The sequence below is a fragment of the Rutidosis leptorrhynchoides genome, chromosome 3, assembly GCF_046630445.1.
Source record: "Rutidosis leptorrhynchoides isolate AG116_Rl617_1_P2 chromosome 3, CSIRO_AGI_Rlap_v1, whole genome shotgun sequence".
NCBI lineage: Eukaryota > Viridiplantae > Streptophyta > Magnoliopsida > Asterales > Asteraceae > Rutidosis > Rutidosis leptorrhynchoides.
The window spans coordinates 104,115,528-104,134,548 of NC_092335.1; the positions used below are offsets into that span (position 1 = coordinate 104,115,528).

At 33.4% G+C, this 19,021-nt stretch overlaps 1 protein-coding gene across 2 annotated transcripts; it reads right to left on the bottom strand.

The window, feature by feature from the left end:
* Positions 1-312: 312 nt before the first annotated feature.
* LOC139896608 (kinesin-like protein KIN-14E) lies at positions 313-7,486 on the bottom strand. 2 transcript variants are annotated; one of them, XM_071879256.1, is made up of 23 exons: positions 7,244-7,486; positions 7,020-7,092; positions 6,801-6,932; positions 6,476-6,714; positions 6,063-6,390; positions 5,830-5,929; positions 5,557-5,738; positions 5,316-5,431; positions 5,102-5,204; positions 4,865-5,017; positions 4,625-4,771; positions 4,341-4,544; positions 3,440-3,604; positions 3,257-3,361; positions 3,034-3,174; positions 2,747-2,941; positions 2,538-2,664; positions 2,227-2,429; positions 1,939-2,121; positions 1,548-1,643; positions 1,241-1,438; positions 895-1,166; positions 313-823 (listed from the first exon to the last, which is right to left on the bottom strand). In XM_071879256.1, exons 1-23 carry the CDS (start codon positions 7,387-7,389, stop codon positions 631-633), a joined length of 3,801 nt encoding a protein of 1,266 aa, XP_071735357.1. In that variant the 5' UTR covers positions 7,390-7,486; the 3' UTR covers positions 313-630. The 2 variants fall into 2 exon arrangements, with proteins under 2 accessions (XP_071735357.1, XP_071735356.1); XM_071879255.1 differs by lacking the exon at positions 7,244-7,486 and having other exon boundaries at positions 7,020-7,086.
* Positions 7,487-19,021: the final 11,535 nt, after the last annotated feature.

Here is a 19,021-nt window from a genome sequence, read left to right on the forward strand (position 1 = left end):
ATGTTGAATAGTGACAACCTATTAAGACATTAGAAGTATATTTCTAAGTCTGCGAGGCTGCAGACATAGTAAGACATTATCTTATCTTATGTCTTCAGAAAAACAAATAATCTGCATTAAAAACGTCTACAGATACGAAGACATAAGACCTAATAAGATCTGCAGAAAAAAAACAAACACCACCAAACACCTACGCGTCATTCGAGTAATAATTTGATTACTGATGACAGATAAAAGAATGACACTTTCGTATTTTGCCCAAGGTACTTTATAAGGCTATAAAGTTATCTTCAAAAAATTTAAGACAAATAATAACCCGAAACAAAAACAAGTTGCTTTTGATAACCAAGATATACACATCAATTTACTATACAACATAACCAACGTAAACTTGTTTAGACCAGTCCTAACCATGCCACCATCAACAAAATCTGTAAACACGGACAACTTGTGGGTCCAAATTATAAAAACAAACTTAAGTCGAATCCCGACGCATTATACGGTGTCCTGATGGTCACATCTGTCGAATAAACGCTACATGGTTAGTGAGGGGAATCTTTCAGTCGATAAAATTAGTCGCAAACTTGAATGTTTTGAGCTTCAAAACCAGCTTCAAAATTAGTCGTAATTCTACATTGAATGTCGATTATCATTCTTATCTCTTGGTGTACGCTCGTCTTGAATCTCAACAAGTTCATCATCATCCCCTCGTTTTCCTGCTTGTTCCTTCCAGTACGACACTAGCTTCTTCAACCTTGCAACTTCTTTCGATGAAACATTTTTGCTCGGATCATTTACAATTGAGCGCACCCTCGACGCATAGCTGATACACACGCAAAGTAAATAAATAAAATAAAATATAAGAAAACCATAACCAAAGGATATAATACTTACGTGAGAGAGTTATGAGTTTCCTCCAAATTCGATTCAGCTGGAGAAATGTTAACAAACATTAGCGTTTTCGCGTTTCCACCGAGCGAGTCGCTCATCAGCATAGTGAGTTTATGATTCCTGTAAGGTATGTGTTGATTCCCGGATGATAAAGCGCTAATAACGTCACCGAGTGCTGATAATGATTTATTAATGCTTTGAGCTTCTTTTAGTTGATTACCAGATGATCCCGACTTTTTCACTCTTTCAGATCCGGCAAGATCAACGAAACTTAACTGAAAGTTAAAAAGTTGATCAGAAAACATGAATTTTGGGCCTGTTTCGTTATAATGTGATGAATTAATTATACCTTTCCTCGGGCTATCGATTGAGTTTGAAGATTTGTACTCTCGATGATAATCGACAAAATCAAATGAGACCGAGAACTCTCTTCATTCATTAACGTCTCAGTTGTATGGCGTTGATCTGTGCCTCTTTGAATAATGGATTTGAGATCATCGTAGGTAGAGATGGGTATAACAGTCGCATTGTCTACCGTCACCATTCCCTACATATACATTTTTGTTGTCAAATACCAAATGGAGATTATAAAAGAAATATATTTTTAATCTTTATTTAGTTATGCAAAATACACACTATTTAAATTTTCTACAGACCTTCGAATCTTTTTTTATCTCTAATTTCGCACGCTTTGCTTGCTTTGAGGCTAAAAGATCCACCAAGGTATCTTGATACAACTCCAACATGTAAGCCTGCACGCACAATAATAAAATAGAAAAAAAAAAACAATCAACCCGTTTACATGTATTTGTTTTTCTATGCAAACAACTTACTTTACTACAGTACTATATTCAAGAAAATAGATTACTACTCAAATGGTATAGTTCTTGTAATTCAATTTGACCCGATGATTAATCATAGAAGATGAATAATAATTAAGCAACAAGTATTTTCAGATCAACCAAACCATGTTGATCCTTTACCCAACCCGCCTGAGTTGCCACCTTTAAGTATGCACAAAAAATTCTACAACATAAATAATCTTACCTTCAAAGAGAAATTAAATTTGTTGGAATTTCGCCTCAGAATTTTGAATAACTCTGATGTAGCAAGTGGCGTAAGACCGGGATTTTTGTCGGACCCATATATAGTGAACGTCTTCCCAGACCCCGTTTGGCCATACGCAAATATACAGACATTGTAGCCATCAACAGCTGACTGTACCAAATACTGCACCACAAATTTAAAAAAAACGACATTTACTATGTAACTAGGAAAAAATGAAACAAAAATTGAAATTAAATTTGTACTTAATATTCAAAATTACAAACTCACCCTTGTATCATTAAACACATCTTCTTGTGTTGCACCTCCATCGAAAACACGATCATAACAATGTTGTTTAGGTTTATCATCTCTTCCTAAATGTTGAACCGTAAACTCATCAACACTCGTAAGCACGCTTTTTTCTTTATCAGACAACTCTTTTGGTGTGAGAGGCCTGAGTCGACAATACACTCTTATTTTGCCTTTCATATCTGTGATATATATTAAACAAAATTAACGTTGTACATGAACAATAAATATTGTCAAACTATAAGTTGTAATATATTAACTCAAAGATGTATCAGTTTATATAACTGTACCTTCAATAATGTTGAAGTATCGTTTTCGCAAGACAAGTTCCTCTTTATAAAGCGCCTGATATTCTGCCAGCTGTGCTGCTTGCATCTTTAAAATGGCTGCAGTTTGCTCATTTTTCCTATCAATATCCTGAGGGAAAAAAATGATGTCAGAATTTTACAAATATTTTCAACTTTAAATGTGAGGATTAATTAATTAAAATGATAATTACCTCCTTCATTTCTCTTAAATCCTCCACTTCTTTAAGATTAATATGCATCGTTGATAACTCGGAATCTTTAATCGCCAAATTAGACTCTGCAGCAGCCAATTTCCTGGTGAGCTCTTCTACCTTCTTTTCGAGTTCCGAAATCCGAGGTTTGGTCGACTTTCGTTCCTGTTCCAACTCGTTCTCGAGCAACCGTACCTGAATTTAATTACACAACACGTCTAAACATATGCAAAATTAACAATAACAATTACGAACGATTATATAAAAAATGAGATTAGGATCATCACCTCGTCACCTTTCTTCTTTTCCAGCCTCGAAATTTTTTCCTCCAGCAACACTTTTTCATTATATAATTTCTTTTTGGTTTCTTCAGCTGCATGCAACTCTGAGTTACGCATTCGTAGTTCATCTTGGATCTTTTGCAAAACCTATTAATAATACTATCAAGTGATTAATCTTGAAGAAAACATCGAACATTTAACATAACGTGTATGAAAATTATTAACAGACCTGATTAGTTGCTTCGACCAACTCCTTTCTGGTGTTGCTTTCCAACTCTCCTTTAGTAAGCTGTGAAATTCTTGCTTCCATGTTTCGTTTCTCCATCAACGCAGTCTTCAAAACATGACTTAAATACATAACTGAAAATTATATAAAATTAAAAATATTTGGGATGAGTAGAACTTAAGTTACCTGAAGTGCAGATTCTTTCTCTTCGCATAAAGTTCGAAGCGCATTATGTGTACGTGATAACTCTTCCAAGTTTTGTTTATCGGATCTGAGCATGTCTTTTAACGTATCGAGTTCTTCCTGCATACTCATTTCTTTTCTCTGTTTTTCGTGTAATTCTTCTGACAGCTGCATTTTTACAAACCGAAATAAATAGTTGAGAGTAAAAATTGATGAAACATCAAAGATTATTACATCATCCAACACGTGTTGAATTTGGCGAAAACAATCGTTTGCAATATCAAAGGATATATGAAATTCTTATATGTTGCAACAAGTAACACTATACATATCTTAGCAAAAACCCAAGCAAAATCAAAAAAGAAATCAACTAAAGGTGGCAACGTCAACTATTAAAAATAAAGCCTAGGTTGATAAAATTATAAACCAGCTAAAATTTAAATTAAGTCAAACATGGCAAGGTTACAAAACTTGCTACCCGGGAGTACTCGGTCAGGACTTTTTTGAGAGTACTTCCAAGTTTTGACCGCTTTTCTGAGTAAGCTCGAGTTTGACTAAGTTTGACTGATTTTGACTGAGTTTGACGAATTTTGACGAGTTTGATCGAGTACGCTCAGAGTAACCCCCCGAGTTGCTAAAACCGAGTACTCCCCGAGTACTCACCGCATAATTCCGAGTTCTACAACACTGCAAACGGGTTAAGAGTAGTTATAGTGTACTTTGTGCAATCAAACTCAACAAGTTAATGGTTTTAAACTAAATAAAGAACTTTAACAGTATAAGTTCCTTGTCAGCCTGACTGACAATTGTCAACCTGTAACAAAACGGGTCCATCACCTACGTTCCCTTTCCCTAACCTGCCCTCAATTGCCACCTCTAATATTATTTGAGCCAACCTACTTACTTTCTTTACACTACTTTGAGATTCTTCAAGAGCTTTTGACAAATCTTGTGCACGTTTTTCACTAACATCCACAACGGGAGGCTTAGATTTGGTAGGAACGTCACCATCAATAGAGCCTGTAGTAGCAGCAGAACGTGCTTTAGAGTATCGACGCAGCATAACATCATTGATATGCGTTTGAAGGGCAACACATATTTCTTCACCCTGTACGAAACAAAACGATATGAACTCAAGTTACAAACTTGAATATATAAGTATGAAATCATATGGGTAAATGTTCACACCTGTTTAGTTTCGAATTGAAATATATGCAAGACGCCAGCAACTCTCATTTTAAAAAACACAGCAGTATTGCTGCTGCCGAATTGCATTATATCTCTTAACTCGGCAGAATGCAAATATTCTTTGGGAACCGGACGAAAAAAGTGAACCTAGTAACCAAAAATAAGAAACACATAAATAACATTTTTTTTTTGAAAAAATATGTAAATTGTCAAACATTTATCATTGACTTAAAGACTCACCCCACGTTTGTTGATGCCCAATATGATTCTTCCAGGTAGAAGTCCAATTGGATCGTCAATCTTACGCACACTAAAGAATACCGAATATCCGTATGGAAGCATTCGTAGTATTCGTAAGAACTGATGCCTAGCATCTTCTTTCGTCAAATTTTCCTATACGTACAACATTACAAGTTTATGTTAGTACCGATTATTTCTTACCAGATACAGATCGAGTGATTTTTGAACTAGTCTTACCATAGAACGATAGCGATTAAGTATATCTAACTCCCAGTCCCTCTTAGCACGAGTTAATGCAATCGTTCTTGGCAAAAAGCGCTCCAAAAGTAGAGTCCAGTCACTAAAAAATGAAAAGTAAAATGTATGCGTAACAATACAGAAAACACATTTATAATTAAGTAAATTAATTGAAAATTAACAAGAAAATAATAAGAAGAGGCAGATAACTAACGTGCATGATTCAGGTTTAACGACGTATCCAATTTCAACCAAAATTTGCAATGCTGATAGTTGTGCAGCATCATCCTTTCCAACAGGATAGTTTCCCAAAATATAATCATGTTGTAACTGAATGTAAAAGGTAAGAATATAAACATTAACCAAATAACTAGATAGATATATCACTATATCCTATAATAAGTTAATAACCATTTGCAGATTCCACTAAAGACAAAACAAAAGCAAATGCATACCTGAACGTATGATAACTGAACAAACATTGGGTCAGCAATAGCCTCATCTGATTCTCGAAATAACTTCTTTTTGAAAGTAAGTTTACATTGAGAAATTTCTCCTTTACTTCGATCCTTTGCTGACTTAAACTCTGCTAATAGATCTCCGATGTACTTATTGTCATCTAGCCCGATATACTCCTCTAATGACAGAAAATCACGATTTCAAAAAACTACCTCGTAATACATAAGATGAAGCGAATTCGAGAAAACTTTTAAGGGATAAATGTATACCGTTTCCAGGTTCAGGTGACTTAGAGGCTGTAACAACTTTACGACACTCAAATAAACTAAAGCTTGAATATGCAGACAATTTGATTATTCCAGCAAGCTCCTGAAGTGGGAATGATTTAATGAAATCAATACATACTCGATACAAAAGCATTAAAATACATAATATTTTGGTTAGTTTGAGAATATAATAAGATAAACAGTCATAAGTTGTATGTCAGTAAGTAACTAAGTACCTCGACTGCATTAGCAACAGTTGTTGCCATGTCATATGCAATTTCTTCGAAAGTTTCATCCAAGAAGAAAACGATGGTGGTAAGCTTTTTACCGATCAACAGGGCTTCAATCTCTTCACGACCAGGAATACTTTGGCGGGGTCCAGCCTTAACAGAACATTTAAGTGCATTTAGCGTGTTCATTGCAAAGACTTGTACATCAGGATCGGTATTCGCATTGTGTGCAATTTCATGTATGTACTCCGATAAATATCCGCCAATATCTTTGCTAGGTGGCATGCAAGAGGCGCATAAATACATAAGTTCCCATGCTCTTATCAAATGTTGCCTGAATACAAATACAAAAAACAATTAGCAAAAGACTCTACATGATATACGTTACAGAATTACTAAATGTGTATGTGTATATATACCTATCAGGACAGTTTCTTGTTTGTTTTGAAATTTGGGCAAAAATTTCATCTCGAAGCTCAGTACGTTTCCACGCTTGTTTGTATAGCTTCCCCACAAGCTCAATACGTTCTTCCAAGCCAATTTGATTCGCTTTATCGTATGAATCAATGCCCGTGTATTTCAAAATGGTCTGGAACAGCTTTACTGCCCGACTAACCAAATCACCGTTAATTTTCAGTAACGAGGTAGGAATAGGGTCCTGTGATTAGTAGCATATTAGATAACTTAACATTTGGCAAAGCACAAAACATGATGCCATGAAGATTGGGAGAATATGGTGCTTACCCTCTGGAAACACAACATATCTTCGAATGTGAACTTGTCTCGGTCTTGGGGACCCACAGATCTTTTTGAGAAAAAACTTCGTTTTCCACCCGAATTAATCTGTTTCTGCATGGCACGTAAGAATCCTTCTACCTAAAGAACCAAATGAGCAGAAAGTGAGAATATTGAGCTTTTTCATCAATAAAGTTTGCATCTTTATCAATAAAAAAAATATCCCACCTGAAATTTATCAATTAGAGGTATGGCACCAGCAAGTTCAGCTGGAATTGAATTTGATAGGGTCATCGGTGTACTGCAAAAAGCAAGACAATGATATGAAACCTAACAATTGGACCACTTAACCATATTAGTATACTAAATTCCCTTAAAAAAAGGCAACAACAATTTTTCACAATCAAAATAGATAACATTTTCAAAACCAAATTTTTCAATGAAACACTTACGGAGGTGCAAAATTGGAACCATCGCTATCGTAATCATCTCCATTTGTAATAGCAGAATAGTGCGACGGTGTTTCGTATCCATTGCTTGAGCTAAATGAAGATCTGTTTGTTCTCACACTTTGAGAAATTGGTATATCAGATGCCATTTCCTCTTTAAAAAAAAAAATATCTTTAAATTACCACCAATTTTTACTTATATAATAATCATCAACTATTATCTTTTTAAAGAATTCACACCAGTCTCTTATATGTTCCTACAAAACCTGCAAGTCAAATAATTTCAAAGATAAAATAACAAAATTACTAACTACCAAAACAATAAAAATAAACCTTAAGTTCACTTAAGAAACATAAATCATCAATATTAAAACTTCAAATCACACAAGCTAGTAACAAACTGAAAAGATCTAGAAAAAAAAACCCCTAAAAACAGCAGACATTTGTTTAATTTCAAAAGGTAACAAATAAGTAATGAATAATCTTATATAATAGATCTTTAACATGGAAACAAAACATTATTTCTTGTATTACTTAAATAAACAAATACTTGTACATAGCTACGAGCTATAGCTAAATAGCAAACTATAAACACAAATTGACTAATGCAGGTGAAGATCTAGACAATAGAGTGTACAATTAATGGAAAAACAGATGAAATCCGTGCAGAAACATAGTTCGGGTAACAAAAAGTAATTTGAAATTGATGTGTGAGAGGTATGTACCAAAATTAAAAATAAAAAGTGAGAGTAAGATTGAGAAATGAGTAGAGATGAAGAAAGGTATAATGATTATGTTTTAGATATCGTAAAATGAAGATCTGTATGTATTTTTAAATGTACGTATTGTATTGAATGGATATATGAATATACCAGTCGTTTGTTGCCGGCACTCTGATGAGAGAGAAGGAGGTAAAATGGGTTGCTGAAGGTCACCCACACTTTTTTAAAAATTAAATTGAACCTTGATTAAATTAAATCTCTTTTTTCAGTTTTTGGACAAATACACACCAACAAAATCCGATAATTTTTTATTTTCAATTTTATACTACAGCAAACATAGAATTTTTAGTGATTTTATGTTTCATAAAATTAAATTAAAATTATAATTAATTATGATTAAAAATTATAGAGCAATCCAACTCCTTTAATCATGAAAAAAAAATAAACGTTACTAATATTCTAATAATAGATTTTTCAACAACGGAAAATTACTTAATAGTTTATGTTACATTTTGAGTGACCCAAAAAATAAGAAATTTGCACCCAATAAAACAGGTTATTAAATCAAGTGTAACGCTTACCTTCTTAGCCATCCAGATCCCTTATGAATTATTTACCATTAGTCCTTTATTTTCTTACAAAATATTCAAAAGTTACTAGATTGCTCCTCACATTCATGGGAGTAAATGATTTAAAGCTCGACTCGTTAAAAATTCGATTTGAATCGAGCTTAAACTTGCTCAGGTCGTGCTTAAACGAGCTCGAGTCTGAGTGTAAGACCCTGATTTTCTAACAGGTTAGAACGGAGTTCCAGGTACAAGGAATGGCGTTCCTAGAGCTAGAACGGCGTTCCAGATTAAAGAACGACGTTCTGTCAAGGGAAGTTGCCAAATTTTGCAACAAAACGTTTTGAAGCCGTTTGGGGAACGACGTTCTTATTTATGGAACGGCGTTCCATTTGTTCACATGAACGACGTTCCTGAAGCTGAAGAACGGCTTTCCTGGTGCATGACGGGTTTTGTTTTGTTATTTTGTAAAATTGATGAGGACAATTGGGTCTTTTCACATAGGGTCGGATTTATACCCCCAAACCCGATCTTATCTTCATTTCTCACCAACCAAACCCTCTTTAGAGAGATAAAGTTTAAATGGATGAAGAAGATGATGATTCTTGCCCAAATTGGAGTGGATCTTAGTTCTTCTTGATGTTTCTAGTTACTATCTCAGTTTTGAAGTTGAGGTAAACTCTAGATCCGATTTATTTACTTTGATTTTGATTTGGGGTTGGGTTTGTGTTGGGTTATAAACCCCGTTTCTCATAAAATTGAGGTTTTAATGTGTGATTTGGGTATGTAAACCCTAATAAAGTTGGTTTAGGGTTAAATGACGAATTTGGTTATATTTATCAAGATTTTGGGTGTCAATCACTAGTTTGGAAGTGTGTTGGTGGGTTTGATGTTCATAAGAACATGTTGCTAGTCAAATTGGGTGTTGAAATGGTTTTGGTGTCAAAACTAGGTTTTGAGACTAGCTTTGGTGAATTAAGTATGTAAGTACTTGAATTGAGGTTTTAGATGGTATATTGGTGCATAATCACTAGTTAATGGTGACTATGGGTGGTGTTTGGCATATGTCAAAAGATGTCACGTGTGATATGGGTCAATATTGCACGTGTTGTAGTTTTGGTGTAAATGACGTTTTGAAATAATCACTACCTAAGTAGTAATCTGGTGTCGGGACCTAGGTTGGTCAATTTGGTGTCAAGTATGATTTGAGTTAAATTGTATTTTGTAGAGTGGGTTTGAATTACCACCCGAAGTGGTAATTGGATTGTGTCCATTAGGTGTTAAATGGGCGGGTTTTGGCGAGCAAGGTGTGATCCCTCGGGTAAGGGATGATTGTGTCGGATTCTCTTTTAGAGAGTGTATATTTATGTGAATATTGTGCCTATGTGTGATATAGGTAACTACTTGCTCGGAAGTGTGGACGGGAATCGTATAACATGACTTGTGCGGGCATTCCAAGGTGAGTGTAGTAATTATACGTGTATGTATATATTTTGTTTGCTTGTGTGGGGGTGAACACGGTGTGGGTTAAAGTCAAGGCGTATGACACCACATTGGGTTTGCTTTAACGACCCGTCCTAATCCATCTGGACGAATACATTACATTTGGTTACATCGCGGGGGTACTTGACCTCTATATGATACATTTTACAAACATTGCATTTGTTTTTTAAAAAGACAAACTTTCATTACATCGAAAGTTGACAGCATGCATATCATTTCATAATATATCCAACTATAATTGACTTAATAATAATCTTGATGAACTCAACGACTCGAATGCAACGTCTTTTGAAATATGTCATGAATGACTCCAAGTAATATCTCTAGAATGAGTAAATGCACAGCGAAAGATTTCTTTCATACCTAAGAATAAACATGCTTTCAAGTGTCAACCAAAAGGTTGGTGAGTTCATTAGTTTATCGTAATCAATCATTTTCATAATTTTAATAGACCACAAGATTCTCATTTTTCATAAATATCATTACACTCGCAAGTGTATAAAATCCATTCGTATGATGAACACCTGGTAACCGACATTAACATAATACATATAGAATATCCCCCGCATACTCGTAAGTATGCCATAAATATTGGCAATCGCAATCACCATTTAAATCGAAGTACTAAAGCATTCCAAATTCCAGAATGGGGTTTGTTAGGCCCATAGATCTATCTTTAGGATTCGCGTCAATTAGGGGCCATTTCCCTAATTCTTAGGTTAGCAGACTTGAAGGGGCAATATTCGGTATAGTAATCCAACCATAGAATGTTGTTTTAAGTATTTGTGTCTATTTCGTCAAACATTTATAAAAGCGGTGCATGTATTCTCAGCCCAAAAATATATATTGCAAAAGCATTTAAAAAGGGAGCAAATGAAACTCACAATACTGTATTTTGTAGTAAAAATACACATGACGACATTGAACAATGCAGGGTTGGCCTCGGATTCACGAACGTATATCATTTGCATTTCTATTAAAACATATGATAGAAATATCATAATTTCATTTATTAATGTATATTATTTATATATATTTTATAGTTATATAAGATTTATACTAGATTTCATTTAAAAATATATACTTTATGTTATATCTTAAATTATATGTTTTATATATTTATTTTATATATGTATCTAAAGTGATAATATAGCTATATTAATATCTATATATATTTATATTTAAAAATACTTAATTTGTTGTATGTAGATTTTTATATAAGAAATGTTAATATGATTTATATATAGTTATATGGAATTTTAGTATAATTGTAGTATATGTAGTAAGTATGTTTTATGTACAAAATTATTTATTCGTTGAAACTAGTAATTATAATAATACTTAAATAATATTTGTCATATAAAAATGTTAATATTGATAATACTTAATATAACTAATAAAGGTAATAATGTTAATAATAACTCTATTAATGATAATAATAGTGATATTAATAATAATACTTGTAAAAATATTAATTTTACTGTTAATGATAGTTATGATACTGATCTTAGTAATTAGATAATAATAATATTTGTGATAATACAAATAATAATACTTTAATATTTAATAATAATAATAATGATAATAATCATATTTGTAACCCTAATCATAGTAATAATAATAACTCTTATTCTAAAAATAACATAAATGATAGTTGGGATAATTAATAATAATAGTAATGTTAATAATAATAATAATAATAATAATAATAATAATAATAATAATAATAATAATAATAATAATAATAATAATAATAATAATAATAATAATAATAATAATAATAATAATAATAATAATAATAATGATAATGATAATGATAAAATAATAATAATAATCAGAATATCAATATTAGTACTAGCTAGTGTAATAATAATAATTATGATTATAATAATAATAATTAGAATACTACCTTAAGAGTGTAAGCTTCCAAAAATATAAAACTGCCTCAATCCAGGATCGAACCTTAGACCTCACGCTAATCACACAACACGCTTAACCACCCGTCTGTCTACTATCTTTTTGAAACAAATGATACCCAAATTCCTATAACTCTTAATTCTCTGCCTTTTTCTTCTTCATAATAATAGAAAGAAAAAAAAAATGTCGCAACCTTGAATCGAACCCAAGACCTCTCGTTCAACATAAACTCACCCAAACCATCTGAGCTGTTTCAATTTTCTGTTATATATTGTAACCATATCTTTAAAACCCTTCAATAATATATATATATATATATATATATATATATATCATAATAATAATATAAAGATAATATTAATAATTATAATGATATTTATACCTAATAAAATCTGTGTGCGGTTTCTGCAGTTCGACAGGAATAAATAAAAAAAAATTCCGATCCCCAAACTCCATCAATTTTCATCTTCAATGGTTTTATCATCACCATCATCGAATGCCAATCATCATCAATACCATAATCACTGTATAATTATCATCATCGGTTATATTCATCATCATCTTTCTCTTTGTAATCCAGCATCATCTTTACGGATTCATCATCATCGTTGTATATCATCTTCAATCGCCATTATCATCTCGCTAGATCAGTAAACAGAAAGGTAAGAAACATAGCAGCAGTAGTGAATCAATATGGGTTCGTATAAAGAGGATGGTGGCGGTTGTGGTGGTGCTGGAATGACCCATGAAAACAGTAGCAGTCATTTTGGATGAGGGTGGTTGTGATTTAGCGGGGTAGTCATTAAGAAGCAACAATAGTCCAATTGGGTCTCGAACAAGGAGATGAGCAAGAGTAATACTCGTGTAGCAGTAGAAATCAAGAAAATAAAAAAAACATGGTGACGGTTTCAAGGTTGAAGATGGTGATTGGTGATATGGTTGCCGGCGGTTATGATAGGGTGGTGGTGGTGGAGGATTGAGTGGTGGTTTACACTTGTAGGTGGTTCAATGGTGATCATAGTTTTCGAATACAATAAGAGGGATGAATATAGAGAGAGAGATGAGATATAAAGGTGGCCGGTTATAGGGATTCTCCAGTGGTGGTCATTGGTGGCGGTGGCTAGCTGGGGGTGGCCAGTGGTGATGCAGGGTGAAGGATGATCGGTGCTTAGAGAGAAGAAGGAATGATGCTTCAAGTTTTCTATATCTCTATCATATACATAAATATATCTAAGTAATTATATTACGTAATATATAATAATAACTATTATATAATAATAATTTAGAACACATGTTAATTAATTTAGCAGCCTCCTCACCGACGATTTTAATTTATTTAATATATATCGTACTCTGTTGATGATTAGTGGCGGATAAAAGTCTTTGGAAAAGTCCCATATTTTTAAATTAAATATCTTTATTTATTTTGGTCATTATGGTATAAAAATCGAGCATTAACTATTAAATAAAAATGACATTAATTATTTACCCCCAACCCCAAGTAAAATATAAAAAGTTTTAAAATTCAATAAATAGTTTCTAAATACATTTTTTAATAAGTCTATAATTTGTAAAACTCATTTTCGGATGATTGTTTATTTTAAAATCACATAAGTTCGATTTTAACTTGTTTAATATTGATCGAAAAAATAAATGAGTTTCACCGTCGTTCACTAAATAAATTCGAAATCACATATATATAGTATACTTTATATATTCATTTTAATAATAAGTTTTTATTATATCTTATATTAATTTACATATTATTTATAACAACAATTGCATATAACAGTTTCTTATATATAATTATTTATATTTACCTATTTATATATATACCTATCTATTTACAAATAATAGTTCGTGAATCGTCGTGAACAGTCGAAGGGTAAATGAATACATGAACACAGTTCAAGGTTTTTAAGATCTCAACATTACGGACTTTGCTTATCGTGTCGGAAACATTAAATTATATAAAGTTAGAGTTTAAATTTGGTCGGAAATTTCCGGGTCGTCACAGTACCTACCCGTTAAAGAAACTTCATCCCAAAATTTGATCGAGGTCGTCATGGCTAACGATAAAAATATTTTCACGACGAATATGAGTCGATAAATAGAATTTTATCATCATTGAGTAATGTGGATAAAGTAATTCGATTACTCGGAGAGTATGGGTGAAGCTATTACAAAAGAGTGAAATGAGATAATAAAGGTTCGTCTTAACTTTTGACGTAGTCATGGTGGAATTTCGGAATTCAAGGGATTTAAAGAAAATCTTAGAAATCTAAAAGATTTGATTCTTCGGCGAATAAGGAAATTAAGATCTCTATAATTAAATACGGTGATCTGCCTCGATTACTGTAACGACCCTGGATTTTCTAACGTATAATTATTAATATTTATTATTAATACTTGCGCTTTAATAAATGTATTTTTATACATTTACTTGTTATCGTAATTGACTTTACATGTCCCGACTTGTCTTTGTGACACACGTACTTTACACGAATAATATTTCGAATATTATTTACGTTCATGATTAATTATTATTAATCATTTTTAATTAACTAATGCAAGTAGTTAATTACTTGGGTTTTTATTTAATTTGTTAGTTACTTGAACTTGGGCTTTATGTTAATGGACTTGGAAGCCCACCCTACTTTCCTAATGGACTAGTTGTGAGCCTAACATATTACTAGTAATTCATTAAGCTTAAACTTGGATTAATTAAGTTAAGTTAGAGACAAATACTTCAAGCATGCTAGTAACTCTTTCCCTTATATTTAACTTTAATCCATTTTGAGTTACACCATTCTCCAACACTTGAAAGTAACTTTTGACCTTGCCTCTTTGATCCCCAAAAACCGTCAGCCATCTATGGGGGAAAGGGAGTTCAATTTATTTATTTTTTGTTACTTATTCACTAGCATTCACTTCACTTTTCACACACACATATTTCTCTACTTTCTTACTCCAAGTTTTCTCTCTAATTGTGAGTTCTTACAAGACTTTTTCTTCTTCTTTTTCTTGTTCCAAAACCGAATCATATCATCATCATTTACTTGTTTTACTACTTGTTTGATTGTTTGTTGTTATTTGTTGTTAAAGATCAAGTTTTCTAACTTGTATCTTCATGTAATCTTGGTTACTTTCATCTTTGTTTGATGAAGAACCAAGAACAAGGATCTAAGTTCTATAATTTATGGTTCTACACTTAAAATGTTATAAGATTTAAAGTTCATAAGCTTTATAATTATACTCGTGTTCATGTTTTGTAGACTTGAAGTTTATTTCCTTAAGATCCAAAGTTTGATTTGAATCTTCTCAAGTATGAAACAAACATGAACATAATACTTGTAACTTTAGTTTATTTCTTTCTTTTGTAAGTACTTTAAAGTTGTGATATTGTTAATTTGGTCAAGTATTACCAGTTAAACTTGATCTCATATTTCTTGAAACTAAAGTTAACTTTATAAGTTCAAGAACATGGAAGTATAACTTTCTAGTTATAACTTCACACACTTATGTTGGATCTAAGTTTTTATAGCTTATGGTCTTCTAATTTTGTTGTAAATAAGAGCTTATAAGCTTAGATACATTCTACAAGATTAAAATCTAAGTTTCGTAACTTATGGTTTCATTAAAGTGAAGATCCAAGTTCTATAACTTAGGATCTAACTTAAGAACACTAGATCTAGACTTTCTAGTCTAGGATCTTTAAGATCTAACTAAGATCTAAGTTCTACAACTTAAGATCTTGTTTATTTAGTTAACTTTCAAGTTTGTAGCTTAATATTACTATTAGAACTCATGTATGTGTCGGATCTAAGATCTTGATGTGACTTTGGTTCATCAAACTACTTACAACCCTTAATTGAGTTGTGCTACATATTTTAGACTTACACTAGTATTATTATGGTCAAAACTTGGTTAAAGTGATGCAAACACATCAACGAGTTGTACACTTGAAGCTATAAGCATCAAGGATGAGAACCGTGATGAGCATCAAGCACCAAGAACCCACTGGAGCACCTTACCTACTGTTTTTCGGGTCTGATCAGTAACTTGGGCTACTGGAAAAGTTGATTTCCATCTATTTCGGTTCGAGTAGATGATTTTCTGTTTAGACCTCGTCTTAATCCAAGTTACGGTTTAGGATTTATGGCAATCCGAAAGTCACTACACCCTTTTAACGTTGTGCTGAAATTTCTGACCTACTCGCACTTAAATCGTCGCCACGGTCAAATGAAGATGAGTTTGGTTCTGGAAATTGGTCAGCCTCTAGGGGACTCATATATGGAGCCATGGCCACTGGTCTCACCTCATTTCAGTTTGTATAGAGGTCTTGGCGACTGAACGAAATCAGCCTTTATTTCAAACTCTATTCTTGATTGAAACTTACTTTACACTTTTTGATTAATGATGAATGATGATGATACTTAAGACCTAATTTACATACTTTTAAACCTTTGGGAACGATTTACTGATTTAGTAACTTTTGACTTAGGTTGAGGACCTTTCGGACCAACTACTTGCTTGCTTATCCCGAATCAACTTTACTACTTTTCACTGTGAGTTATAGCATCCCTTTTTTACTTTAACTATTTTGGGAACTGAGAATACATGTGCATTTTATGTTTTACATACTAGGCACGAGTACTTAAACTTATTATATGTGTGGGTTATACAACGGCATAAACTTTCCCCTTAGCTCGGTAACGTTTAGTCATTGGTCTTTGAACCGGTGAACGCGAATCTTAGATATGGATCCATAGGGTTTGACATCCCCACTCGGGCTAGTCGCGCTAGCATTTAACGGGTGTTAAATACTTCATAAACATACGCACTCACCAAGTGTACTTTTAGGGGGTGTTATATACGTTAAGTTAGTTACCAAGTGCCCACGGTTGAACATATACTTTTCATACTGTTTTGAAATACTGAAATCTCGTGGCCTACCTTACATTACTGTTATACTTAAACTATAGCTCACCAACATTCGTGTTGACGTTTTTAAGCATATTTTTCTCAGGTGCTTAAGGTTTGTTTGCTTTCGCTATTGTAGTCTTGCTGTAGACACCCGATGCTTGTGTTAGAGATGTCTTCGCATGAAATGTTTATCTTGCATTTACAAACTTTATTATTTTTGAACAATGTATTCGTAGCGACCATTGGGTCACTTACTATATTTAATTGCCTCTATTCATAGAAGCATACTTTCGTTGTAAAACATTTGATGTTGGTTAAGACATCACCTTTTCTTATGAATGCAAAACTTATTTTAAAACAGCATATAGTGTTTGACCTTGTAATGATCCTGTTGTTGATGATCCGTACACGTTGATTTTGTACGGGGCGTCACATTTGGTATCAGAGCATTGGTTGTAAGGAATTAGGTTGCATTAGTGAGTCTAGACCGGACCGAGTAGGATTCACTAATAGGACTAATCTACAACTTGCTAGTTTACTTGTTTCTGCGGAACTTGCTGCATGCTGCTGCTTACTTTTACTGCTATATGTCGTATACCGCTACTTATTTTCGCCACTGCATGATACTATCTGCTTTTGATTGCATGATACTTCTGTAGGATTCGTTATTATTGCCATGCTATTTACTGTTATAGATGATCTAGACTGTCGTAGTTACTTTGCCTAATACGTGCTTGCTTTATGACTTACTGACATGAAAAAGTTATTTTTCCTTGTTCAGATGTCGGATATCCCGCCCGTTATCATTTTGGGGAGCGACTCAGACTCATCTGCCACATCGCCTGCCATTGTTGCCGATTCACAGATCCCGTCCTCTCTACCCTCCAGCTACTCTGGCGCTTCGTCCTCTTTAGACAGTAGCCATGCACCCGACCCAGTGATCATCTCAGACGGATACGAGGATCCACCAGAGATTCCAGTTCCACTTATCCCAGGACCTTCGGAGCCACAGCACCATTTCGGTGGTGCTGTGATTCCTGGGGATCATGGGGAGGGTCCGTTCCGTAATGAGCGTAACCATTGGGTCAGACGCCTTCTTTATGGACGTGTCGTGCCGATTCCACCCGGCAGATACCGGCTGATGACTACCGGCCGAGCATATCCACCTTCCGATGATTCCGACGACTCATCATCTAACGACTCATCATCTGTCATAACCCGTCCTTAACCATAAGAACGAGTTAAATAACGTATGATTTCATTGCGAGGTATTGACCTCTATATGCGACATTTTTAAAAGAACAACTGCATTTATTTTACATTACAAACCATAACTCTTATTTTAATACAAGTTTTAGACAATATAAAGATGATTATCGTTTAGCGATAATCTTAGACTTACAAACTTTACATGTGATGATAACAATACGATTTCTAGCATATTTTACATTACAATTCCTCGGATATGCAGTTTTATTTTTGACACAAATATGCATACTCAAGATCTTGCTTAAATTCAACATGTTGCAGCGGAAGCTTTTAGTTATCACCTGAGAATAGACATGTTTAAAACGACAACATAAAGTTGGTGAGACATAGGTTTAATGCCGGCAGCGATATAAATATAGACCACAAGATTTCATATGTAAACATTTTAATAAGAATATTCTAAGTGGTTGAGCACTTGGTAACCATACTTAACATTTAATCACGTCGCATATTCCCTTTATTATGAAATCTTACTACACCGTACCAAGTGTAGTCACGAAACGAAGTACTGTGCAACCGTTGAATACTGGTCGTCCAGTCCGGTTGGGGTTGTCAGGCCCGATAGATCTATCAACAGGATTCGCGTTTACAATACCGCTGTAAATAATAGTTACCAAGCTACAGGGAAGTATGCCAGTGGTACAACTCAACGTAGAATATATTTTTCAGTTACTTGTGTCCATAACGTAAAACATAAAATACATGTATTCTCATCCCGAAATATTTAGAGTTTAAAAGTGGGACTATATACTCACTTTTGCCTTGAAGATATATATATTTTGACTTGGTCTCCGGTTGATATCACGAACCTATCCATATATAATATATCAATACCTTTTCTTTGTTTTATATCAATACCTTTTCTTTTTAAAACAATC